General features: G+C 53.1%; 1 protein-coding gene and 1 long non-coding RNA gene across 5 annotated transcripts; one reads left to right on the top strand and one right to left on the bottom strand.

Annotated features, from left to right (window-relative positions):
* Window positions 1-6,694: 6,694 nt before the first annotated feature.
* LOC107516979 lies at window positions 6,695-12,831 on the bottom strand. 2 transcript variants are annotated; one of them, XR_001598409.2, is made up of 3 exons: window positions 12,586-12,831; window positions 7,154-7,326; window positions 6,695-6,976 (listed from the first exon to the last, which is right to left on the bottom strand). It is a non-coding gene; the product is annotated as an uncharacterized LOC107516979 (long non-coding RNA). The 2 variants fall into 2 exon arrangements; XR_001598410.2 differs by lacking the exon at window positions 12,586-12,831 and adding an exon at window positions 11,951-12,210.
* On the top strand, window positions 12,413-26,584 carry EPHA1 (EPH receptor A1). 3 transcript variants are annotated; one of them, XM_016157195.2, is made up of 18 exons: window positions 12,413-12,532; window positions 13,465-13,529; window positions 17,449-17,730; window positions 18,567-18,963; window positions 19,210-19,365; window positions 19,680-20,024; window positions 20,166-20,293; window positions 20,541-20,691; window positions 21,127-21,223; window positions 21,441-21,499; window positions 22,327-22,452; window positions 23,127-23,312; window positions 23,455-23,516; window positions 23,622-23,828; window positions 24,020-24,169; window positions 24,394-24,587; window positions 26,041-26,196; window positions 26,277-26,584. In XM_016157195.2, the coding sequence occupies exons 1-18, from the start codon at window positions 12,451-12,453 to the stop codon at window positions 26,353-26,355; spliced, it is 2,922 nt and encodes a 973-aa protein (XP_016012681.2). In that variant the 5' UTR covers window positions 12,413-12,450; the 3' UTR covers window positions 26,356-26,584. The 3 variants fall into 3 exon arrangements, 2 of the variants coding, with proteins under 2 accessions (XP_016012681.2, XP_016012682.2); XM_016157196.2 differs by having other exon boundaries at window positions 12,462-12,532; window positions 13,442-13,529; XR_001598408.2 differs by lacking the exon at window positions 26,277-26,584 and having other exon boundaries at window positions 24,394-24,641; window positions 26,041-26,139.
* Window positions 26,585-26,608: the final 24 nt, after the last annotated feature.

Consider the following 26,608-nt stretch of genomic DNA (forward strand, 5'->3'; position numbering starts at 1 on the left):
ATTAAAATCTTCCAAGTATGTGTTTTTGATAATCACTTGGAGGAAGAAAGGGCAGAAGTCAGTATATGAGTCATGTTTCTAAAATGGCTTAATCATCTGGCATTAAAAAAAAAAAAATCATGCTCTAAGACTTCCATTTCTCAAATGGCGATTTTTTTCTAATTCTCTTCTCTCCATCACCCCCCTCCCCCATCTTGTTCCTTCTAAGAGCCTCAAACAGTCCCCAGACACCAGTCATCATCATGCACCTTCCTGGAGGCATGAGAGTGAGGAGAGTGTTGATGGCATCAGATTGTGAAACACTTCCCCGGAAGAAGCCAAAGTGTGCTGACCCGGGTACACTATCAGCGGTGTGACCGTGCTGGGGATTGGGGGTAAAAAAAAAAAAAAAAAGAGGCAAACGAGGAACATAGCACAGCACCCACTAAGTTCCTAAAAGCAAGCGGACGCCCACACATTCCCTCTCAAATTCAATGGAGAAGAGGCGTTAAAAAGCATTCCCACTTACCCAGCTTCCCCCGCCCCCGCAATCAGCACTGAAAACGCCCATCACTTTGTTTGCACATGTGGGAAAGAAGGAAACAGGGATTTTGGTGTGGCCGCGTGGCAGTTTCCGATGAAGTACGCCTCACGCAGGACTATAGAACAGCTGTGGGAGCGCTGCGTAAGTGAGCAAGGAACCACAGCAAATAGGCCCTGGGCGAAAAGGTAGGTAGCTTAGTGGATTTTTTAGTTTCTCCCCATCGGACAACGGTAATAAAAGTAGGAGGAGAAAAAAAAAATGTGTGTGTGTATGTGTATATATATTTTTAAATCACAAGATATTAAGTAGGGAATTCTAGAAAAGAAATACATCTCACGTACCAGCATCCTTTGAAAACCTAGTCAGTGGCTGACATTAAGCTCAGGGCGATTCGCATACATCACTCTCTCATTTAATCTGATTTAAGGACGCCATATGCGCACTCCAGAGTTTGTTCTTCCTTGTTAGATACACTGTCTGTGTCTCCCCCCACCCCCACCCCCACCCCCCACGCCCAGGGCAATGCAGTGAGGCCGTGGCAGCTCTGCCTTTGGCCTAAATGGACTATCTGATCGGACTCCAGGTCACTTGACAACGGTTTCCATTGCCTCACGGGGCCAAAAGAAACCAGCTTTACCCACTTGCCGTTTTTCAGTGACCAAATCTCAAATTTCTGAACCATGAATGCCGTTGAGAAGAAGTAACAAATGTTTTGTCATCTCCTTGCTTCTCCTCTTCCTGGTAACATTTATTTACCACCAGGCAGCAATGAGGAAATACATGGAAGCAGGCAAACATGAGAGAGACTAAGAAAATACGACATTCCAAAGACAGTTATGAAAATAACATGCTCAACTTAACATTCTACGAGTTTAAATTAACTTTGAGCTACGTCGATGTAAAGGACATATAATTAAGTTTCAGAAGTCCATTTAAAAAGATTAGCTAAATCTGTATATGCTGAAATAGAAAAATCTTTAAGATACATAGTTAAGAGAGCTGTTTCAGAGAAATTTATATAGCATGTCCAGTCAATATCAATTATATAAATATATATGCACAAAATCATATTATATGTAATATACATATAGAGAGAAAATGCATGGAGAAAATGTCCAAAAGTTTACAAAATCAACTGATATAGCAAACGGATGAAATCAGGGTGGGTTTCTGCTTTATTTGTAATGCTCGAATGGGTACAGAGAGAAAGCACACAGATGTTCATTACATCACTTAAAATTCCTAAAATAAGAAAATGTTTTAAAGAATTGCTGAGAAAAAAAGCTATGCCCAAGCTCTGACGGTGGTCACCCAGTGATTGTGGCCTGAACTTCAGCCAGCCACAGTGAGGCCCCGCCTGGAATCCTGCTTCCTTCTGCAAGGGAGACAGGAAGAGAAAGCACTTCACCTTGGGTGCCAACCTAGTTCAAGTGGGGCCCTTCACTGAGTCTGCACCCGTGGGAGGCAGGCATTCCAACCCAAAGGCGAGCCACTCCAGAGAACACACTGCATTATCACCGTGAGCCAAAGGGAGGCCCCAGACCTTCTCCCAGCTTTTGGGCTTTACACCCAGGAGACAAAGGCCAATTCCCTGCGCAGATGAGATGGCACTGAGCCAGACTGAGCTCCATTCCTCCATTCCAGACCAAGACCCTATGAAGCATTGAGAGACCCCATCAGAGGGGCATCAGAGGACGGTTAGGGGGGATTCCCAGGCCCTCTGCCATGACCATAGGGTGGGGGGGGGGGCTCGGTGCACTCTGAAGAAGTGGACACCTCACCCTACAGTCCCATGTGACTAAATCACAGCAGTCTCAAGGGCTATGGTCAGCTAAAGTGCCCCTCCCTGAATCTCACTGGGCTTATGGTCAATATCGGTTCCAAAAACCGACTTGGAAGCCGCCTTTGGTAAAAAAAAAAAAGGACATTTATATAGGCCTGTTGGGTAGAAGAGGCTCTAAACCTATAAGATCCATTTATATGCAGAAGTTACAGTTATATCCCCTGGTCCCAAAGGCCTGGGGGACAAATGACGCATCGCAATGGCACTAGGCTCTGTGTGCCCTGCCAGTCTGGTCTGTGGACCTCCACACCCAGCTCCCCTGGATTTAAACGCCCCCACACAGCTGTGCAGGGTTCTGCTCCCGCAGCTGTCGGGCTCCCGCTGTTGCTGTCTGTCCTGGCCGCTGCCCATGGCCTCAGGTCACCACCCACACCCTGTAGCTCCTAGAATTAGAGGAGCAGGCCCACCTCCGAGGAACATGCTCTCTCCACCCACCTCAAAAAGTCAAGCTTTCAAGTGATCACTCCAGCCTTTTTCCCCTCAGGAGCCACACTGGACACAGGTAGCTCAGGACACCTGAGGAAGCGTCCTTGATAGCTCACACACCTTCACTCTCTCCCAGCCTGGATGGAGTTCCCTGCCATCCAGGTGTCCAGTTAGGTGGCATTCCTCACTGTATCTCTGTTTCTTTACACAATGTTCCCAGATTCCCCAGGCCCTAGCCGTCACTAACATGCTCTTCACGTAAATACAGAAAGACAAGCATTAAACGTAGTGAGAGTGTGACCATTTGGGTTAGAAGGTCACCTTTACCATTACTAGCTGTATAACCTGAGCTGTAAACAAGCATGCCCCCTCGGGGTTCTCATAAAGATTAAATGGCATGTACGTGAAGTGCTTAGCACAGCTCTCTCTCTCTCATACAAAACCTCCAAAGGCGCTCTCGATGTCTGTCTCAGAGCCGCCTGGAGAGGCGTGCAGAGGAAGCCTCATTACAACTTTCTACATAGAGACGTACATTTTAAAGACCTGTATTCTGACCTAGAAACTCTCTCGCTTCTTTAGTATTGCCTCCTTAGGACCCTTCCATGGAGAGTGGGAATTCTGAAATCACGCCGGATTGATTTTGACTTTGTTTCTGGGACCTTCGAGTAAATGCCATTGGTAGAATTATAGATCCTCATAATGGCAGGGCCATTAGGAGATCACGTGGTCTTCTCCATCTTCAGGTGAGATCTTCTTATCCCCATTCGGAGCCAGGACAGCTCAAACAGCTTGTCTAGGGTCTCACAGCTAGTGAAGGAGCGAGGCTCAAAGGCAGCGGGAAGCTAGAATTCATGCAGTGAAGTCAGGACTCTTGGTCACTTCCATCGCACACAAGTGTCCATGGTTCTTGGTGTCAAACTCTCCACCCTCTAAGGACCAAGAGAGTTTTTGGACTATTATCATGCTTGTTCACTGCTGTCCCCACGGGCCGGTTACAATTATTTAAAAAATGAGTCTCAGAGATAAAGGAAATGATGATTATGATAATGACAAGGTAAATGCCATTCCGCCATCCTATTAGTTTGCTTTTTGGTTCTGAGAATTGCAAAATGACAGTGAGGGATGTATTTCAAGTTAGAAAAAGTGATAAAGAAACAGGGAACAAACACAAATTGTCACCAGGGAATAGAAGGCAAGTAAAGAACTGAGTGACCTTCCCCGCCTCTCCTGGACAGACGCACACCTTGGGCAAAGGAGTGGGAGGTGGTGACCTCTGTTTTCAATCCAGCGGGATTGTCGGGAGGTGTGGCACACAACCTATGTCACAGAGCAGAAGCGTAAGGCAAAATGCAGGGCTGAGAGGAGCTGCCAGCAAGAATCAACCACATTTGACGGAGAAAAAGAAAAACTGTCAGTGCAGTTGAGATTTTCATTCGTTTCACTCTCCTACCAGGTGACAAGCAGCAGAGCAAAACGAAAAGACTGACCTGGTCATGGGTCCTTGGCATCCGTCCCATCCTTCCAAGAAAACCGAGACTCTGACTCTAAAACACCACCTAAGGCCTTAGTTTCTTAGACAGCTCTATACAAAGAAGAGAAGGTGGCTACATTCCATGCCACAGCTCGCTGCAAATCTTCTGTAAGCTGTCACCAGCGCCAAGTCCAAGTCCAAGTTTATCTCCTTCTCTCTCCTCTCCGCTGTTGGTTGTCCTTCCCTCCACCTGCATGGCACATTCCCTCCTCCCCTTCGATTCTTTGCCCAAACTCACCTCATTCCTATAAAATAGAGACCTGATCATATAATTCTGTCCCCTTATCCCGTGTTAATTTTTCTGTCAATATTTCTCACCATCAGAAAAACGGATGCTGTTATTTATTTGCATACTGTCTGGCTCTTCTCCCTAGAATATAAACCAGCGAGGTAGACTTTTATCTTTTTTTTATTTCCATTTTCTTGTTTGCTGGTGTGTCCCTAGCACCTAAAACAGTACCTAGCTCAAAATAGGGGCTCAATCCATTTTTGCTGAATGAATAAGTGAACTGCCCTTCATAGTCATACTACCCAGCCCAAGGCAGAGGCCACCTTTTCCCCACATTGTTTCTGATGTAATCGACCTCCGATGGCTATTTGCATCTGCCTCTATCGTAGGGTTTACCAGAGCTATCTTCTTCCATCCGGGGGCATCCAAATGGAACACACACACACACACACACACACACGAAACCAGGTCTCAGAAAGGTTAAGAAAAATGCCCACGGCCTTATACCTGGGAGGCGGAAAGCCAGAACTCTGCCCAGGATCAGTCGGAATCCCGAGGCTACCGAATACCTTTTCCACTAACTTTGGTGTCTCTCCAGTGTCTTACATCTGGTCCAATAAACAGCACTTCCCAGTAATTATTTAAAAAGAAAGAAAGAAGGGAGGATGGGGAGCGAGGCTCGGGAGGAAGGAATGAAGAAAAAGAAACCGCTGTCATTTTCCTCAGTCAGCGTTCTGCCCAGGGACCTGCCAGCTTCTGCAGAAGAGGCTTCATCGGAGTGGAACACCTCTGTGTGGCTCGTCCCTAACAGACACATTGTGAATAACGGTCACCTTTTGCCCTCAGATGGCACCTCCTGGATGACTTACTCGGTTTCCGCTTTTTTTGTGTGTGTCCATTTACTGAACTCTGAAAGTGGGATAAGCCCCTCACCACACTGTTGTAAGCCTCTCGCGCCTTTTTGTTCCCACCTGGCTCTTCTCCTGTCAGAGGCTACTATCACTGGGATGACACCGTAAGCTAAGAAAGCTACTAGCTAGCTTAAAGCATACCCATTTACATAACCGTGAGAATATGCAAAAATGGCTGCCACTTTCATATCGCATTGATAGTCCCATGCTAGTCTGAGATTTTGTAAACAGTAATTATACCTGTTTAATAGCACACCTGAAATTTGAAGTTAGACATGCAGTTACCTGCTTGCCTCACCAGGTGGCACCGAGACTTTATGACCCAAGGCGTGGGTCCCTTCCAGACTCAGGTATGGATTTGGAGAAATAGACGTTAATTTCTTAAACGAGGTGGCTGGGATGTGAATGTTCAAATGTGTCTGTTTCTGTATGTTTACATTTAAAACAATAACTTTCTAACTAGAACTTGTTAGAAGAAATTACAGATCACCCTATTTACAATCTCTTCATAAAAAACTCCTTCAAAGCAAAACTTAAAAGGAATCAAATTCATGTTCAATTAATAGGGCTCATATTCATCAAATACGTCTTTTATAAGACAACAGTGTAATGTTACCTCCAGACCAGTAACTTAAAACTGTGAGTGTGGGTTATGCCAAATCTACATTCTGCCCTGGGGGGTTAGTTCCCCAGGACTCCCAGCCTAGAGCAGCAATAAAATCATATGTTTTCCAAATAAACTATGTGAGCCTAATCTGGAAGACAAAGCTGCCAGTTTCAGCCCTGTCCTCTCCCATACTAGCCAAACTAAAATTGAGTTTCTAACGCGGCTGGTTGGCCACTTTTTCTCTCCCTGCCGGCTAACCAGCAAACATTCTGACAAGGACCAGGTTAATGCGCCTCTCGCAGAGGGTTCTGGCGTTTCGGCTTGTCTCAGCTTGCTCTTATTAAATTTCTGACGTGCCCCAGCTCACTGAGCCACGTTTGTTTCTTACTTCCTCTGTCTCCCTCCTACCTACCCGGGACTTGTGCAGCATTTTAATCTCTGCAGTTAGCCACAGTGTCTCCTCCGACAGCCACACAGACAGGTCAAGGTCGGAACGCAATGGTTGCTCCTGAGACACACACAAATGTTAGCGTGAGGGGTCCCGGGGCACGGCCCCTTCCTGCGACCGACCCCCTCCACATTTTCCAGTTGCTACTCCAGAAATCAAACGAAATAGCAGGATTGTAAATTGGTTTTATTTTTACCTTAGCGTGTGCTCAGTTCAGAATGGGGATGCAGAAGGTGTTGAGGTGAAGGTTGTACTGAAATACACACTTGGATATAATGCGTGACCCCAGGCGAACGCCCATCGCGACCCCTTGCCTCTCCCATCAGCTGCAGGAACAACGCGTCTCCTCCTGTGTGGCTGCCACTCACTGCCCGTTCCTCAACTCCGTTCCTCCCTTCTCCTTGGCCCAGGCTAGAATGCACACACAGGCTCACAGCTTCTCCACCACCTCCTTGCTCCTAAAACAAACAGAATGCTTTGGAGGATTTTAATATTGCAAAGATAGAGTCGGGGTTTCTTTTGAAAAAGAAAAGTTAAAAAAAAGAAGAAGAGGAAAAAAAGAAACACATGCAGGGAGAACCACTCCATGTCCCGAAAGCATTTGAGTGGCATTTACGCTCCTAATGCCGCATCACCTAAGTGGATCGAGCGATTTCTCCTAGCTGTTTCTGGATGCTCCTTCTGTCTCTTCTTGAGATCCGAGCTTCAGCCAAACGCCCCTTTGAATTCAGGGGCTGATGCTGCTCAGTCTCCTCCTTCGGCAGACATTTCTCTCCCTTGAGTCTTCAGACCCATCTCGCAAATAACCCTGTATAGGAGGACACGAAAATGAAAAGGTGCGTCCTTACCTGCATGGTGGGACCAGGAGCTTTTGCTTGCACGCCTTACCACACCGACACTCGCCTCACAGGCTGCGAGGTCGGAGTTCGTCACCGACTCCCCCATGCTGCAGATGAGGAGGCTGAGGCTCAAAAAAAGCTAGATAATTTACCCAAGGTCACACGGCTATTAAGAGATACATTAAACTTTCTAATAGGTACCTTTGCTCCGGATATCTCAGAGAAAACATCAAACTGCCTTGATCTCAAAACTGTCCTATTTCTGGTAATAAGGGTTGCAGCTACCTAAACACGATCAGGTGTCATCTTCCTGGCAAAGTGACTTGGAAGACTAAAGGGACATGCAAGGGTACAGTTGGAGCGGGATCACCAGGGCCAGCGACATTGCTCACAGACCTCCTCTGCATATATTTAAGCAGTTAAGGAGTCATGGGGCTAACAAAAAGGCTTTTTTAAAAACAAAGTGCCTTCTGGGAAGATTAAGCCTCTTTCAGAGACACCCAGACTAGCCGGATAAACCACGGGAGTTGCCCAGTAGAGCAATTCAAGTGTAGAATGTTTAACCACAAGTCAAGAGGTCTTTAAAAATAAGGTGTTCTTTATACAATGGAATAGCATACAGCAATGAGAATGAATCAGCACAAACCACATGAATAAATCTCCCAAACATGACTAAATGAAAGAACTCAGACACCAAATAATACACATATGATTACCTTTTATAAAGTTCGAAAATGGGCAAAACTAATCCATGGTGTTTTAAGACAGGATACTGGTTACCCTCGGATGATGGGCGGAGGTAGGGCATAAAACAAAAGTTTGGCGTTCCCCACGTTCATTGCCTCTGAGTGGCGGTAACAGGCCCTAGCATCAGACAGAACTGGGTTCAAATCCTGGTTCTGCAACGGAGCGTCTTTGAACAAGTACCTTCAGCTCTCCGTGCCTCAGGTCTCGTCATCTATAAAATGGGGCTAATGATACCTTCCTCAAAGGGTTGCTGTGAGAAGTAAATAAAACACCGCATGTGAAGGGCCGGCAGCCTGCGTAGGTGCCATAATAAACGGTGGCTGTGATTATCCCGCCCCTGCTGGCTGGCGTGAGAGCAGGATCAGAGACCAGATAGGAAAGACCACAGACAGAAGGAAAGGGGAGGACCGAACCAGCCTGATGATCAAAGATGTGCAGAGTCCACCCGAACGCCGTGCAGAGGGCTTTTTATTCCCTCCCTGCTGCCCACACCGTCTCCTGCACCTGCTGCCTACAAGTGCAGGCAGGCCAGCCCGACGCGGCCCAGACAAAGCCGTCGTGGTCCCATCCACACAGGCCCTTGCTGGGGCACATGACGCTGGTCTGATAAACTAATTTGCACTGATGCTCTCACAGCGGTCGCCAGCAGCTTACTGGGTTACCCGCCTGGTTAAGTAGAATTTTAACCAGAGTCTTATGGACATACACGACCTTGACCCAAGCTGGTTGGAATCCTTCCTATCCCAGGTCAGCAAGAAGCCAGGTGGGGTCAGAGCTGGGGTTGAGAGAGGCAACATAAGCCGGGTCTCGCTAAGGTTGGGGCTGCAGGAGCAAGCCAGGGCCAGGCCGTAGGGACGTGCAGGCTTTCCTTCCCGACTGCACGATGAGAGCAGGGCCAGACGACCTGCGTGTTCTCCACCTATGAGAGAAGACAGGTGTCCCTCCGGGGTACTCCGTCAGCTAAGAGGCCCATGACCCCTGGGAGAGCAGAGCAGAGGAAGACGGTCTCGACTTGTGTGGTCAAAGGATGTCTTAGGGCCCCCACGCAGGGAATACTGGTCGGCAAGCAGAAGGAGCAAACTGCTAATGTCCACAACACAGGCGGGCGGCAGGGAGGGAGGAAGTGTCAAGCTGAAGGGGAAAAGCCAAACTCAGGAGACTACACAGAATTTTGGATTAGGCAAAACTTATCTACCCTGACTGCAAGCCTGAGGCCAGAGTTGGAATCTACTGCAAAGGGACGGGAGCATTTTTTGGGTAATGAAAGTGTCCCGTAACTTGACCAAGGCGGAGGTTACCAGGGCGTGTGCATTCGTCAGAACCCATTGAACTATACGATTGGACTGGGTGCAACTTATTTTATGCAAATTATCTTGTAATAATAGTTGCTTTTAAAAGGGAAAAAGTGGGTGTTTCAGTCATAGAGGTTGTTGCACCCAAGTGGCCTCAGTAAGGAGAACCTCCGTAAGTCACAACATTGTGGGGGCACAAAAAATAACTTTCTTCCCACCTTCTAAGTTCCTCTGACCAGGCAAATAATCAAATTAACATGAGGAGGATTAACGGGGAAAAAAAAAAAAACGTCTAAAATGTATTATGCAGGGTGCCATAAGAATATGATACCTGAAGATAAATTGGACAGTGGAGGTTTACCTGCCATTTTGGACAAAGGAGAAGGGGACAGGGCAGGAGTCTGAGATTTTAAAGGCAAAGCAGGCAATTCACAGGTAGACAGGGAAAGAGTATCCCTGTGGCTAACAGATTCTCACAGGCCCACCCAGGAACAATGGGACATGGAGGGAAGTTCAACGAGCAGGCTTGCGAGATTTCTCCCCGTCTGCCACGTTTCGTTCATGTTGTGGTGCTAAGGTGATGCTCCCTTCCTGCAAACAGATTTTCCTGGTTGAACTCCTTGAGGCAGCTCAAAATCAATATCCCAAAAGGTGCATTTGGGGGGAGGCAAAACGTCGGCCCCCCCTTAGCCTCCATCATTCTCTCAGCACATCGACATTTGTTCGGCACCTTACAGATAGCAAAGCACGTTCCTTCCCCTCCCCTTTCCATCATCACAACCACCCTATGAGGTGGGCATGGCGACTGCCATTTTATAGCTAAGGAAACAGAGAGACGGCATGGCCGAAAGACCTGGGCTAAGTCTACTGACTCCGGACCCCACCATCTTTCCTGGAAATGGCCTCAGAGATCATCCTGGTTTAAGGAAGCTCAGGTCCAGAGAGTGTAAATAACTCGACAAAAGCTGCACTGCTGGTTAAGGACAGCAGCCGAACGGAAGGAAGGCGTGTCTCCTCCCACAGCAAACGGAGTGAGGACTTGTCAACTGGGATCATGCTGAATGGAGCTAGAAGGTGTGCTTTCATTCCCCCCTCTGCAAGGTTTCCAGACCCAGGACAGAAAAGCAATCTTAAACAAAAGCAAAAACTGACTCGGACTCCACCTCTCCTTGGGGGAACACCCCCCTACCACACCCCCTTGAGTCTCCAGGCTCTTGTAACTTTAACAAACTACAGCACCATGCACACGCATTACCTCACCACAGTCTGGCTGATTTCCTAGCAGCAATTGTCCAGAGCTTGCTCTATTTCCCCCCTTCTGTTGGCTGTGCACCCTTCACCCATTCCTCCCCGCTGAAATCACAAAGCTCTGACCCCAGAGAGCCTGCAGGGGCCTCCACCTCCTCCTCGAAGTCCTTCCATCAGAAGGAGGGGCCCCTGGTGCACAGGGCCGGATCCCACGACCCCACCAGCTCTATATTCTAACAGCTTGTATATGTGCAGAGTAGTGGGAGAAACATGATGGTGTGTACGGAGCGGGTAAAGTCACAAGGAACACAGATGAGGGTAAATTTTGGGGACAGGGATTGGAGAGTGGGAGGAGGGACAATTCCACTTCCTGTTCTGTTTCTTTTCTGTTCAACATGAATTTTCCAACCAGTGAACATGGATTACACGTATTTATTTATGCCAGTGAGCATAGTCTAAGTTGGGACATTACACACACACACACAAACACACACACACACACACACATACACACACACACACGGGAAGTATTACTTTCTGAAAATCAAATAAGCACCTAGAATGCACCACCTCCCTTCCTCCACAATGACCAAAACATGCAACAACTGAAATAATAGAAAAACTATGAATGATTCACCCAAATGGGATGGAGCCAGGGAGGGGTGTAGGAAGGAGGGGCCCCGTGAGTGGCACCCGCTGCCTGTCCTCCCTCAGTAAATGTATCACTCCCCTTTGAGCCACCGTCGCCCCCGTTCTGCACCTTCACTGGGGTCCACTCCTGCCTGTCATTTTAGTCACCTGTGTGCTGCTTTATGCCCTAGCCCCCAGCACTCCTCAGATTAATAGTCTGTCTAGGGCAAGGACCGTCTTACTCTTCTTTGATGCTTTTCAGGTTTCATGCATGGGAAGTAGAAACTGAATAAGCAGCTATTAAACATAATGTAGGGCGGTCTCCAAGACAATGAGAAAACCATGGGTTGACACCACCAGACGGAGGGAAAGCCAGCTGGCTCTCTTGCTTCTCTGTCACTTGCCCTCAGCTCCCCTTGTCCCTCCCATCTGCCCTGTGAGGTGCATGGTAGGTTCAAACTCCTTAAGGTGTTTACCAAGACCTTCCCAGCTCTGGCCCACACCTGCCTTTCTGCCTGGATCCCAAGACAAATCCTGTGCCCCAGCAGTCAAACTGGTCCATTCGCCACTCCCAGAACGCACCTTGAGGCTCCCAGCCTTCAGGCCCTTGCTCATGCCTTTCCCAATCTCTGCCACTGAAAATCCAACTCAAAACGCCTACTTCCTGAAGACTCACCTAAAGCGCCCCGCCTCCCGGGCTTTGCTCGCTCTTCCAACCTTCTAGGTGCTTCTAGGAGGGTTGTACCCCTCCTTGCATTATGGTCACCTAAGCCTCCCCTACGAGAGCATAAGCCCCTCCCTCCCCCGCGTCTGCTACCGTAAGGGAGTAAAGGGTGTACAGTTCCAGACCTAGGTAAAATTAGACCAAAAGCTGATCAGAACTGGGTTGGTAGGGTTAGAACGAGGACTGGGTTAGTCAATTCCTAACCCCACCCACTAGGCGGCGCCCGCGATCTCATTTCAGTCGAGACGCCCCCGGTTTTTGAAGTTTATTACCTGTCTAACAAGTTTCCTTCCTGCCCTACTGTCCCTTTAAGAAGGTGATCCAGGTGAGGCCGGGACTCCGCCCCCGGCGCGGGCCCCGCCCCCCGCCCCCGCCGGGCCATCCCGGCTAGCCCAGTCCCCGAGACCTGGCCCAGCCGTCAGGGCCGCGGTCCCAGGTCCCGGCCCCGCGCCATGAAGCGGCGCTGGCCCCTGGGGCTCGGGCTGCTGCTGCTGCTCTGCGCCCCGCTCTCCCCGGGGGCGCGCGCCAAAGAAGGTACAGACTCCCGCCCCCCGACCCCATTCCCTCCCCTGGCCCGGCTGGCACACCTCTCGGGGAGCCGGCATTCCTGAGCAGGCCTCTCCTCGCGCCGGTATCCAGCGCTCTGGTTTTGTTCAGCCGCCAGGCCTTGGGACTGGCCAGGCCAATCTTTGGTCTTTGACCCCAAACAGCTGCTTTCCCGGGCCAGTCACCCCCGCCTCTGCTGGGTAGCAGTTTGCGCCTGGGGGTGGGGTGCGAGGGTGCAGCGTGCAAATCGCACCCCAGCAGCCGTGGGGCCCCTCTTGCCCAGGCACCCCCAGCTTCTTGTGCCCAACCCAGAGATCAGAGGTGGGGTGTCACCTTAAGCCAGCCTCCCCTGGCCACAGAGGGACCTGCTGCTGGGGGAAGGATTAGGACTGTGCAGCAGCTCCCAGATGTAAAGGTCAAGCCTTACATGTGAAGGCTTGCCCACCCTCTGCAGCGCCCACTCCACACCCCCAATCGCAGGCAGTGCAGGCCCTCTGCCCATGGATGGGGACCTCCCCACCTAGGAACCCCCACCAAGGTCCCCTGCCCACACCCTGCCCGCTTGTGACCCCCAGAGGCTGAGCAACCGACGGGCCCCTGTGAGTGAGGGTGCAAGCCTTCTGTGTGGCAGCCCTTCCTAACGCTTCCCGCGTTGACTTTGGTCAGAGAGCTGGCCGGCCCTCCAACCCTGGTGCCACTCGGCCATCTCCCCTCCGCACTCCAGAGGGAGACAGGTTAATCCCTGGGGCCAGCTCCTCCTTCCTGGGCCATTTTCATCCCCCTAAGCCTCAGGAAATCACAGCTGTTAGGAACAGGATGTCGAAGCCTGAGGGGCTGGGGGGCCAGCAGGAGGAATGTGAGTTGCACATGTGGGACTTCCTCCCCCGGAGGTGACAGGCCCCTTTCCTCCGCACCTTCAGTCACTCTGATGGACACAAGCACCGCACAGGGAGAGCTGGGCTGGCTGCTGGATCCGGAGGATGGGGTAAGTGTCGGGGGCGGGGTGGGGGGGCGAGGGGGCGGGATGGCACCTAGGGTGGCTCAAGGCTGAAGGCTAGTGGGAAATAGGGCGGAGAGGTGGGTGGAGGAACGGAGAAAAGAGCAGGAAAAACTGGAAGTGTCTCCTCTGGGAGGGGGAGGGGAGCTGAGTCAGACAGAGCCTCCCGAATGGGACATGGTGGGGTCAGGCTTCATCCCATGGGGAATGCTTCAATGCCTGGTACCTCCCCTCCCTGCCCCAGGGAGACCAGGCTGAGGACCAGGGGGAGATGAGCCCACATTATCTGGGAGAGCACGGACCGTCCTGGGGGTGGTTGGGGCCGAGGCGAAAACAGGAAAGTGTTCTTAGTCTGAGGTTCATCCTTCCCGAAGGAGCTGCACAGATAGGTTCCGGGGGGTCAGGGAACCCCAGAAAAGTGCATTCCGAGTTGTGTATATGTATTTTTTTTCTGGAAAGGAGAGCCAGAGTTTTCATCGAATTCTTCAAAGTGTCTATGACTCCCCCACAATTAAAAGCTGCCTGCATAGTGGTCCCTGAGTGCATGGCCCTTCCCCATCCTCCCCAGTGCATCCCAGCTGTCTGAGTCTACTCCGAGTCCCTTCTCTCCTTGGATATCCCTAACCCAGTGAGCAGAGAGAGGTAGGATCTTGTGAGTCACAGGGAGCACCCTTCTGCCGCTTGGCGGAGCTGGCCAGGAACCAGGGCGGGCTGATCCAGTGGCCTCAGCCTCCGGAAGTCCAGCCTCGGGCCTTTCCTCCCTCTGGTCCTCGAGCCTGTTTCTCTGAGTGTCCCCCTTTCCCTTTCTTGCTCCAGTAGGAATGAGGCCTCTATGTCTGAGGTTGGAATGACTGGCTTACCCTCTGGGTCCTAGGGTCCTGGCTCCACTCTCGGCTCTCCCACAGAGTAGCCTATAATTAGAATTAATAGACTAAACCATAATGTATCCTACAGGAGGGGCTGCTTGGAAAATCCTGGATTAGGCCAGCCCTAATAGGCGCCTCATCTCATAAACCAGCTAATCACTCCACAGTGAGGGCTGCAGGTCCGTCTGCTGGCTCCCACGGGCCTTCCCTGTGCCCCTGCACCTCTGCCCAAATAACGCTTCCCCAACTGGCCAGGCACCTTTTGCGGCTCAGACTAAACAGCACTAGAAAGGGCGAGAAGACAGCAGCAGACACACACTCCCACTGTCTACCTTTCCCCTTCTCCTCCTCATCTTTTCAAAACACACACACGCACGCACACGCACACAGGGCCAGGCTCCCCAGAATGTACCCACAGAGCAGCCAGCAGCGCCTAAGTGGTAAGTGAAATGATCCTGGTTGCTGATCCTCGGCAGCTGGTTCTCCCCATCGGTCATCACTGGAACTGAGAGAGGCGAGCTGCAGCTGGGAACATCTGCCTCTGACTCCAGCTGCAGCCGCGGTAGTCTAGCTAATGAGCTGCACATTCACCACCCACCACCCGCCACCCACCCACCTGCCCTCCGCCGCATGCCTTCCACTGGGCTTCCCCATCACAGCTTCCTCCTGAGCACAGGCTCTCCGTGCCTTCTCTCACGCCAGCTTCAGTGCCTCCACAGCCCTTGCTCAGTCTGTGAACTCCCTAACGTAATGCGGAAATATGCCCCTGCCCCACCCCGCCCGCAATTCATAGTTAATGGTGCTTTTTCTTGCCTTTTCCCAGAGCTGGGAGCCAGCATGACAGCCCACTGAAAGCGAACTTTCTAAGGGCTCACAGTCTCTTCTCTATAAAATCAGGGGGTTGCAACCAAAATATCCATGGAACATTTTATAGGTTTGGGAGCCTCTTTTTAAGTTTGTCTGGCAGAGAAAATACTTAAGAATAGATGATACTTTGTAAAAAAAAGAAAAAGAAAATGGGAAACTTGTCCTCCCAGTCGCCAGACCATACTACATGTCAACTATAATTGAAACGTGTGGCATTGCGTAAGAATACCTAGGTCAATGGAACAGAATAGAAAGTTCAGAAACAAACCCAAATATGTGAGATTTTCGTATGTGATAACATTGGAATTATGATCAATGTGAAAAGTATAGGCTAGTCAAATCGACAGCTGGATGTGCATAATTTTAAAAATAAGAAAAAGAAGGTAAAGTTACATCCCCGCATCATATTCAAAAAAGTAAATTCTAGGGATATTAAACTTGAAACCTAAAAACCAAATCCACAAAAATATTAGGAGAAAATATAGAAAGCCTTTATAAGTTTGGGATGGAACAGCTTCCCAAACAAAACACACAACCCAAAAGTCATAAAGGGAAAGACTATAGATGTGATTATATAAAATTTTTAAAGAGGTGTCAACATCAAAGACATGAATAGTAAAGTTAAGTAGCATAAAAAGGAGAAAATATTTGAAAATACATTTCAAGTAAGTGATTAATATCCAAAATATAAAAACAACTCATGCAAATGAGCACTCAAAAGTTACAGACAGATAATTGCATAAAAATTCAAATAGCCAGTGAGTGAAATAGAAACAGAACCTCCTCTCAAAGAAATGAAAGTTAAAATGGCACGAAGGTGCATTTTGTCTATAAGATTGGCCAAAAGTAAGAAAATCATTAATATCCAGTGTCGATAAGCTTTTGAGAAAATTAGCCCTCAGGCACTGTTGGCGGATGTGTGAATTGATAAGGCTTTTGCAGGACAATTTGGCAATATCTTATAAAATGTATAATATGTTTACCCTTTGATACAGCTATTCTGCAGGAATCTTATAGAAATCTGTACGTTTACTTAAAAAAAAAACAACTAGAAGCTATCTAAATGCCCAACAATAGATGAATGTTTAAATAAATTATGGTACACGCATACAATGAACTACTATTTTATGGATTGCCAAAGAGAATTAAGTAGATCCGTGTACACTCCTGTGGACATCTTTCAAAGACTTCTTGTTAAAAACAAAAAGTCACTTACAGAATAACCCTCGTATGTTTCGTTTTTTGTTTTTTAAAGTGGACGTTAAACACACAGAAAAACATTAAAAAGTTTCTTTAGGGGCACTGAAAATGATCTGGAAAGTGTTGCTCTAAATCGTTAAGAGTGGCTCTCTCCAGGCGGATGGATGGGAGCACTTTCACTTGTTAATAGTACGTACGTTTTTGCACTTTGGTTTTTCATAATGAGCACATAGAAGCGTAATAACGATGCAGAGCATACACTCTGGAGCCTGGGTGCCTGGGTGCTTTTTCCAGCCCTGTCTCATAATAGCCGAATACCTTAGACAAGCCATTCAACCTCGCTGTGACTCACGTGCCTCATGGAAAGTGCTTAGCTACCGCGACCGGCCCGTGGTCAGCACTATGTTAGTACTCGCATTTAAAATGTAAAAGAAATTCCGGGCTGGGGGAGTGTACCGAATGGTGTCTCTGAGTCCAGCCAACCCTGGGAGGCATGTTGGGGAGGTTGATAATCCCTTATTCAGAAAAGTTCTCTGCTGCTTCTTGCCCTTCAAAAGCTTAGGGGCCTCAATATTAAGCATAGTCCCCTTTCCTCTGAACGAATAGGCAGAAAGGTTTCGTTAATGAGCTTTTGCTGCAAAAGTCTGCCCCCCGGGTACTTAACAGCTCTGCTGATGAAATAGGTACAAGTTGGTGCTCATACTCTTGCTTTTGGAGTGGGTTAATTGAAGGGACCAGGGCTGGCTACGGTTGTGAAAGGGGTGTCATCCTGCCCATCCTGTATCCAGACAGATCCCTGACTATCATCCTTAACCTACTATCCTGGGGCCGAGGGGTGGGGAGAGGACAGGACGGGACGAGGAACGTGACCCCGGGGGGGCTCCGATGCCAGCTTTCTCGCCATCAGCTCTAGAAAATGAGGGTTGGGGCAGCAGGTGACAACTTGGAACCTGACTCCGACTTTCCTCTCGCAGTGGAGTGGGTCACAGCAGATCCTGAACGGGACACCCCTCTACATGTACCAGGACTGCCCAGGACAAGAAAGAGGAGACGCTGACCACTGGCTCCGCTCCAACTGGATCTACCGGGGGGAGGAGGCGTCTCGGGTCCACGTGGAGCTGCAGTTCACCTTGCGGGACTGTAAGAGTTTTCCCAGAGGGGCCGGGCCTCTCGGCTGCAAGGAAACCTTCAACCTTCTGTATATGGAGAGCGATCAGGACGTGGGTGTCCAGCTCCGACGGCCCATGTTCCAGAAGGTACTTCTGCCCCCTGCCCGGTGCCATTTCTGGTCCTGACGCTGACCCCCCGCCTCACTTCTGTCCATGTCCCTGCTCAGCTAAGACAAAGCAAAGATGGCAGAAACAGGAAGAGAGTCTGAAGCGTTGAATAACGAAAAGAGGGCAGAACTAGAAATCGGAAGAGCTGGACCCGAGTGCCTATTCCGCTGTGTCCCGACTTCGAGCACGTCACTTCACCTCTCTGAGCTTTGAGAAGGGGGCCAGTCCCGTCTGCCCTAGAGGCCTTTGCGGGTGTCCACTGAGATAACGGCAGAGGCAGGGAAGAGGTGTTTCGGCTTTTCCCACCAGTTTCCATGACGTCCTTGGTGTGACACAGCCCCATGAGTATCGCTAGAGCTGTTAGGAAGATAGTCCTCTGCAGGGTCTCTAAAGCCATCCCTTCTTTTCCTACTCGAGAAAACATACTAGAATGAAGAAGGGTTAGGAGCCTGTGTTTACAGGCTGTGCTCACATTTTTTTTTTTTTCCCAAAGAGGAGATGCTTTGGGAATAAAGTTTGTTATTAGTAATAAATTAATCACGACACATTGTATAACCGATCAGCCCATTGCGCCGAGGCGGGCAACCCCTTCGCGGCGGCAGCAGCAGCCTCGGGCTCCTCATCCGTTAGTGGGATCTGTGATCCCACCTCGCGGGGTCATGGCTCGGGCTCACGGTGCAACGCCCGTAAAATGCTTAGCCGAGTGGCTCACCCGAATCAGCCCGAGGGTTACGGTTGTGTAAATCGCGGCGCACGAAGCCCGCGGTCGTTTCTGTTACGTGGTCACAGCCCCCCTTCCCCCGCCTGCTTCCCAGGTGACCACGGTGGCTGCGGACCAGAGCTTCACCAGTCGAGACCTCAAGTCCGGCACGGTGAAGATGAACGTGGAGCGCTGCTCCTTGGGCCGCCTGACCCGCCGCGGCCTCTACCTGGCCTTCCACAACCCGGGGGCCTGCGTGGCCCTGGTGTCTGTCCGCGTGTTCTACCAGCGCTGCCCCGAGGCGGTGCACGGCCTGGCGCGGTTCCCCGACACTCTCCCCGGGCCCGGCGGCTTGGTGGAAGTGGCGGGCGCCTGCTTGCCCCACGCCCAGGCCGGCCCTGGGCCCCTGGGTGCGCCTCGCATGCACTGCAGCCCCGACGGAGAGTGGCTGGTGCCGGTGGGGCGGTGCCACTGCGAGCCCGGCTACGAGGAAGGTGGCGAGGGGTGCCTGGGTAAGGAGACCCGAGGAGCTGGTGACAGCCTGCAGGGACCACTCCGAGGAGGGGGACAGAGTCGGGGTGCGAAGGGAGAAAAGGAAGCCAAGGCTCCGTCTCAGAGGTTATTAAACTGAATGTCCGAGGGTCCCAGGGGGACACACGCGGGGGCGTTTCCAGTACAAGGGACGGTGGGGGCGGGGGGTTCTGATTCTCCCCGTAAAGACACCGGACAACCATGTTTCCACTGCGTTCTCTCTCCAGCCTGCCCTAGTGGCTCCTACTGGGCGGACATGAACCCACCCCATTGTCTCAAGTGCCCCCCACACAGCACAGCCGAATCTGAGGGGGCCACCATCTGTACCTGTGAGAGTGACCATTACCGAGCCCCTGGGGAGGGCGCCCAGGCAGCGTGCACACGTGAGTCCGGGGCGGGGCCTGGCCATCTGCAGGGGGACGCGGGACCTTTGCCCCAACCATGTGAGGGTCGAAATTTCCCAGAGCTCATCATATGCTGGGGACTGACTGTCCGGGGTGTCATCCGCTGAAAGTCCCTCCCCCTCCCCCTTGTGCCATCCCACCCCCAAGAATGCAGGGCCTCGGTTAAGCTACTTTTCCTCAGTAGGAATGAAATCTCCCAGCGAGGCCTTCAGAGGACTTCCAGAACTGGGGTGGCGAGAAGAGGTGAGGGCCGGCAGCTTAGGCTCTTACTGCTGGCCCCTTTTCTCCCGTAGGACCCCCCTCTGTCCCTCGAAACCTGAGCTTCTCTGTTTACGGAACTGAGCTCTCCCTGCGATGGGCACCCCCAGCAGATATGGGGGGGCGCCAGGATGTGAGATACAGCGTGGAGTGTTCTCAGTGTCGGGGAGCAGCGCTGGACAGTGGGCCTTGCCAGCCCTGTGCGGGGAGCGTGCGCTTCTCCCCAGGGGCCAGCGGGCTCACCGCGCCTGCTGTGCGCGTCGAGGGCCTCGAACCCTACGCCAATTACACTTTTACCGTCGAAGCCCAAAATGGGGTGTCGGGCCTGGGCAGCACCAAGCACGCCAGCGCCTCGCTCAGCATCAGCATGGGGCATGCAGGTGAGGAGTCTGGGGAGGGGACGGAGGAAACCAGAGGGCTGAGGACCCCAGGGACTAAGCAATGGACAGGAAGCAATCGAAAAGCCACTCAAGTCATTTCCTCTTTCCTCCCAAATCCTCCGGAACCCTGTGAACTCGCAGAGTCACTGTCAGGCCTGTCCCTGAGGCTGGTGAGGAAGGAGCCCCGGCAGCTGGAGCTGAGCTGGGCAGGGGGCTGGCCCCGCAGCCCCGGTGGGAACCTGAGCTATGAGCTGCATGTGCTGAACCAGGTGAGGGCGCAGCTGGGAGACGGTCTCTGAGTCTGGGCCTGGCGCACCCCAACATCCTAACCTGGGGTGCGGGACGAGAGGAAACTGCCCAAAGTGAACTGCGTGGCGTTCTTGGGACAAGAGCCTACGCAGAGCCTTGCCTTAACTGGTCCCCAACCCGCCCCCGCCCATGTGCCCCCGAGACTGCCCACCACCTCTGCCAGGTGGGGCTCAGCACTGCCCGCTCAACACGAGGCCCCGCTCACAGGACGAAGAACGGCACCAGATGGTACTAGAACCCAGGGTCCTGCTGACCGAACTGCAGCCAGACACCACGTACATCGTGCGGGTCCGAACGCTGACCCCGCTGGGCCCTGGCCCCTTCTCCCCCGACCATGAGTTTCGGACCAGCCCACCAGGTGGGTGGCGCATCCTGTGTCGCCTGTCATCCCACTGAGGCGTCTCAGATCCCTGTTCTAGTCAATTACCCTCCCCCCCACCACACATGCACACGCGCATGCGCACACGCACAGAGGCCGCCTCCGGGACAGCCCCGCTCGGACTCGCACCACGCCCCCTCCCCACGGGGGTCTCGGGCATGCCTTTCGATGCTGGGTACTGCCAGCCAGCAAGCTATCCAGTCTCCAAGCACTCAGCACTCAGCTGTGGGCAGCCCGAGCCGGCAGTCCCTCCGGGAGGCCCTTTCCACATACTCCCAGTCACGCATGCACCCATCCCCCAGCTAGGGGACACACACCGGCAGAGGGACCTGCCCCGGGGCTTGCCCTTTTGGCCTCCATCATCCCCGTGGACTCTGAGCCCCTCCGCAGACTTCCTCACCTCGTGTGCCACAGTTTCCAGGGGCCTGACTGGAGGAGAGATTGTGGCCATCCTCTTCGGGGTGCTGCTGGCTGTGGCGCTGCTGCTTGGGGTCGTGGTCTGCCGGTCCAGGTGCTGCTCCTGCTCTTCCCCAGTCACCATCCTGGGTCCCTCTGTCTGGGCAGAAGCCCCCGAGTATAGCCCCAGGGACCCTCCCATTCCCTAGTACCAAAGCTCCACTGGGCCCCAGCCTTTACCCTGCACCCTGGAGAAAATGCAACCAGAGTCCATCAGGCCCCCGATGTGGTCCTGGGACCCTGAGGACGCTGTCCCCAACACCCCCCCACAGGAACAGTCAACGGCGACGGCAGCAGAGGCAGCGTGACCGTGTCACCAACGTGGACAGAGGTGAGCCGGTAGTGCCTGTTCGTGTGTGTGCTTACGTGCCAGGAGGGGCCCCTGGGACGGGACCGAGCGACCCGTATTTGCTGGGTCAATTCCGGGGACACAAATAGGCCCTCTTGTCTCTAGGCCTTCTTGTGTTTTGCTACGTAATGAACTTTAGTTAATTAACTTTGCGCTGATAGCACCCCAGAGGCTCCGTGCGATTGCCTGTCAGCTGTCGGTGCCTCTGCACCAACACTCGGGCCCTGGGCAGCCTGCCCTCCGTGGCTGGCCAGGTGTGTGGGCTCAGGCGGGAGGGAGGGAGGTGACTTGGCAGGCGCCCTGAAGTCCTCCGAGGCATGTGGGCTTCCTGCTGGTCACCTCATTAGGTGCCTCACAAAAGGGGCAGTGGGCAGGTCATCCAAGTCGGGGGGCGGAGCGAGTCTCCGTCTCTCGTCTGGGAATGTGAATGAGGTGTGAGTGACTAGAGGAGTGTGGCGAGCAGGGGTGAGCCGAGCAGGGGTGAGCCGGAAGGGCAAGGAATGTGCTCGGGGAGCCGCAGGACGGCTGGGTAACTCGAGGCCGCGCACGTGCTTTTGGGTCGGGGTTCTGGCCCGCTGCCCTGGGCCTTGGGGGCGAAGACACGGGAGCCTCGCATGTGGACCGGAGGAAGAAAAGCCGGCTGTGGCGGCCGCTTCGCTGCTGAGGATGGAGATTATCTCCTACTTTAGCCAAAACAGAACTCCTCAGGGAGCAGCATGGAAAGTCCAGGGTCTCCCACGAGCCCCTCCCCTCCCTGTTCCTCCTGGGGTTGGAGCTCGGTGGCCGAGCCCTCCCTGTTCTCCCTGCAGAGGACAAGCTGTGGCTAAAGCCTTATGTGGACCTCCAGGCATATGAGGACCCTGCCCAGGGAGCGCTGGACTTCACCCAGGAGCTCGATCCAACCTGGCTGATCGTGGACACTGTCATAGGGGAAGGTAAGCCCCGTGGGTCGCTCTGTCACAGCCCCCTTATCGAGTGTCCTGGAGCAGCCCCCGCCTCATACACAATCTGCTTCTGCGGTGATGGAGTTTCTGATAAAGACCATTAGACACATCAGCTTTGTCAACAAGGGGTCACAGTGCCCAGGCTCAGGCTCTTCCCAGACGGCTTCCAAACGTGGGAGAGGTTTGGAGCCTCCCTCAGCCCACATTCCATCCCACCAGGGCCCAGTGTCCTTGGGCCGCCCCGATCCCTTGGGTCACCAGGGGAAAAGGATCTGAGCAGAGAACAAAGCTAGGCAGTGTCCTTGCTGATTATGCGGCCAAGCTGTGACCAGAGGAACTCACGGAAGAGAGGCAGCAGTGGTCAGCCTCCCCGGTCACTTGCGCGCCGGCCCCAGACCAGCCTGCCCTTCATGGACACGCTCTCGCACCACTGCATAATGCCCAGCGTTTACTGAGCACCTACTGTGAGCCGAGAACCGTGCCGACCCTGCAGACAGTGCTGAACAGGTTGCATAAGTGCACTCCGGTTCCCAGAAGGGGCATGCCAGGCTTCTGGTTCAGAGAAGAAAAAGAGAACTGGGGGACTGGAGGAAATCGCTGCCTGTTTCCGGGAAGCGGGGGGCTGACCGTGCATCGGGCCATGACCTTGCGTTCTTTCCACCCAGGGGAGTTTGGGGAAGTGTATCGAGGGAACCTGAGGATCCCCGGCCAAGACTGCAAGACTGTGGCCATTAAGACCCTGAAGGACACATCTCCGGATGGCCAGTGGTGGAACTTCCTTCGAGAGGCAACAATCATGGGCCAGTTCAACCACCCACACATTCTGCACCTGGAAGGCGTGGTCACAAAGAGTATGAGGAGTGTGGGGGGCGGGGAGGCCGGAGGGAGCGAGACCCCCGGAAGTAGAGGCAAGGTGTGTTGCCAAGGGCAGGAAGTCTGGTCCTGGTGGTTCTGGGTGGAGGCTGCCACGGTGACATGTGCTTTGTGTCTCAGGAAAGCCCATCATGATCATCACGGAGTTTATGGAGAACGGAGCCCTGGATGCCTTCCTGAGGGTGAGGAAGGCGGAGCCCCTGCTGGCAAGGGGGCTGCACTGTGGGCTCCTGGTCTGGGAAGAAGCGACCTTGCCCACCCCTAACATGCCACTCCCTGGGCTGCAGGAGCGAGAGGACCAGCTGGTCCCTGGGCAGCTGGTGGCCATGCTGCTGGGCATTGCGTCTGGTATGAACTACCTCAGTGACCACAGTTACGTCCACCGGGATCTGGCTGCCAGGAACATCTTAGTGAGTCAGAACCTGTGCTGCAAGGTGTCTGACTTTGGCCTGACCCGCCTCCTGGACAACTTCGACGGCACCTACGAAACCCAGGTGAGGTCCCTGTACTCACCGCACGCACATTTACACATGCGATGTCATGCCGTACACGCTGGCACACGTGGGCGCGTGGGGTGCGTGCTCCTGTGGACATGGCAGCTTCCCCTCCCTTTTGCTCGGGTCTTTTTTCACCCTTCCTCCGTGCCCTGAAACACGTCACCCTTCTGTCCCATGCGCCCTATTAGGGAGGAAAGATCCCCATCCGTTGGACAGCCCCTGAAGCCATCGCGCATCGGATCTTCACCACAGCCAGTGACGTGTGGAGCTTCGGGATTGTGATGTGGGAGGTGCTGAGCTTTGGGGACAAGCCCTATGGGGAGATGAGCAATCAGGAGGTGAGCCCGAGTGCTCCGCACCCGCCTTCTCCTTCCCGGCCCCCCGTGGCTCTCTCCTCCACATACCCTCATCTCTCCTCCCTGCCCACGGTGTTTCTGCACTTCTGTCTCCTGATCGGGGAGGTTTAGAGGCTCCATTGCAATGATCTTGCGTGAACATAGACTTGCCCTGGGCCACCAGGTTAGCTCCCACCTCGGGCCTCCCCCCCTCTCCCCTGCTGCAGGTAATGAAGAGCATTGAGGATGGGTACCGGCTGCCCCCTCCCGTGGACTGCCCTGCCCCTCTCTATGAACTCATGAAGAACTGCTGGGCCTATGACTGCGGCCGTCGGCCCCCCTTCCATCAGCTGAAAGCACATCTGGAGCAACTGCTGGCCACACCTCACTCCCTGCGGACCATTGCCAACTTCGATCCCAAGTAACCCTGCTCGGGACGGCAAGGGGATCGGAGGGCAGACCTGGGAGGATGGAGGTGGGCATTCAGCCACAGCCAGCACGTCCTGGGCCTGCAGCGCTCTGGACGGAGTCTGGCGTGTGAGGCAGGACCGCAGCCCGCGTCCTCGGGGAGAGTCCACCCGATGGAGAGGAGATGGGGAACGTGCTGTCCTACCCCGGACAGCTCGTGTTCAGTGGAAGCAGGAAGCAAATGCCGAGGTGGAGAGCGGATATAAGCAGTGCCAACAAGCTGGTACCTGCCTCAGGGAGCTGGGTCACTTAGACTGGGGTGGGGGAGAGAGAGAAACTGGCCAGGGGCAGCCTTGTGCAGGCTGGGAGGGCTCTACCAGATCCTGCGGCCAGCAGTGACCGGGGAGCTGACTGCAAATAGCAGGGTGACAATGGTGCCCCTTTCGGGGACAGTGGCCAGAGATGACGCTGGAGAGGTGGCAAGCAGGGTCAGTACAAGGAGGACCAGCGCTGCTGAAAAGTTTGGATGTCATCCCGAGCACAGAGAACTATCGATTAATTTTTAAAAAACTATCCGTGGGAAGGATGTGGTCAGAATTGCCTTTTACCAAAAGCATTGGCAGGATGTGGGGAGTGACCTGGGGGTAGGGGTGAGGCAGGGGGGACGGGCGAGCCTGGGCTCCGGTTGCTTTATCGGGCAAACCAGCCCTGGCATGCTGGCCGCCGTGTCAAACCACCATATATAACCTTGTTTCTGGGAGAAATGTGCTCCAAGGTCCAACTTTTGAAACTATCTTCTGGAGCGCAACTCCCTCGTACACTGGAGAGACTGCGTGCGCTAATCTTTCTGGAATGCTGGGTATTTCTCCCCCAGCAGATTTGCTTTGCCGAAGGTTCCTGGCTCTGGCTGGCTTCGGGACAGGAAGAACACGTATTGTGTTGTGGGTGTCAGAACGCAAGCATAGCAGCCCAGGTTGGAGGTGGCCAGCGGGGGCTGCGCCCAGAACTTACAGGGCCCTCCTGGAAGGAGACGGGCCCACACCCAGCTCTGGGTCTCTGCTCGCCTGCCTTCTGCTTCCCCTCTCTGGGGACAGTTGCTACTTTTCTGTCTTAACCAGCTCCCTCCATCCGTTGCCCACATTTGGCCACCCCAGTGGAAATGGGCCAGTGGTATGCTTTGTGTCGGGGACTTTCAGGGCAGCCACCTCCCCCAGGTCCGCCAGCCCGCCCACGGCTGTGAGCACACCAGGAAACAGGCCAGGAAATGGGTTCACAGACAATGGCCGGGCTAATCCACCGAGTCTAGATAATCTCTCTGCTCAGACACCAAACTCGAATGCTGGCTGCAGATCCTCAACAGGCTGAGTGCCGGTTTCAGGAAACCTGGGGACAAGCTGGGGATGGGAAGGCCAAGGACAGCTCCTGTCTGCATCTCTGGTGTGACTGAGGTAGCCTGTGTCCCACAGGGTGACCCTTCGCCTGCCCAGCTTGAGTGGCTCAGATGGGATCCCCTATCGGAGCGTCCCTGAGTGGCTGGAGTCGATCCGCATGAAACGTTACATTCTGCACTTCCGCTCGGCGGGGCTGGACACCATGGAGGGTTTGCTGGAGCTGACGGCCGAGTGAGGACCCTGGGCCTGGGCAGGGGAGGGCCGCTGGGGTTTGGACCCATGCACTCACTGACTCCTTTCCTTGCCCACAGGGACCTGGTACAGATGGGCATCACGCTGCCCGGACACCAGAAACGCATTCTTTGCAGTATTCAGGGATTCAAGGACTGAGCCCTCCCTTGTCCCTGACCTGTCCTCAGGGAGCAGGGATGGGGCCGTGGTCACGCATGCCCCTTCCCTCAGCCTGCGGGGCCCTGGTGCTGCTCCTGCCCGCCCTTCCCTGAGGACCTTGCCTCTGGAGCTTGGGAGCCTCTTGATGTTAAAAAGGGAGGTAGGAAGTTAATATATATATATACATATATATATACATACACATATATATTTTTGTAAATAAACAGGAGCCGAGTTTTCATCTTTACCCCTG

Source organism: Rousettus aegyptiacus, unplaced genomic scaffold (genome assembly GCF_014176215.1).
Source record: "Rousettus aegyptiacus isolate mRouAeg1 unplaced genomic scaffold, mRouAeg1.p scaffold_m13_p_13, whole genome shotgun sequence".
Taxonomy (NCBI): domain Eukaryota; kingdom Metazoa; phylum Chordata; class Mammalia; order Chiroptera; family Pteropodidae; genus Rousettus; species Rousettus aegyptiacus.

Bases quoted from the DNA above. Each gene is read 5' to 3' on its own strand.
- EPHA1 (XM_016157195.2), top strand. From the start codon at position 12,451: ATGAAGCGGCGCTGGCCCCTGGGGCTCGGGCTGCTGCTGCTGCTCTGC. The intron at 13,530-17,448 runs GTAAGTGTCGGG...TTCCTCTCGCAG, and splicing joins TGCTGGATCCGGAGGATGGG to TGGAGTGGGTCACAGCAGAT. The intron at 18,964-19,209 runs GTAAGGAGACCC...TTCTCTCTCCAG, and splicing joins AGGTGGCGAGGGGTGCCTGG to CCTGCCCTAGTGGCTCCTAC.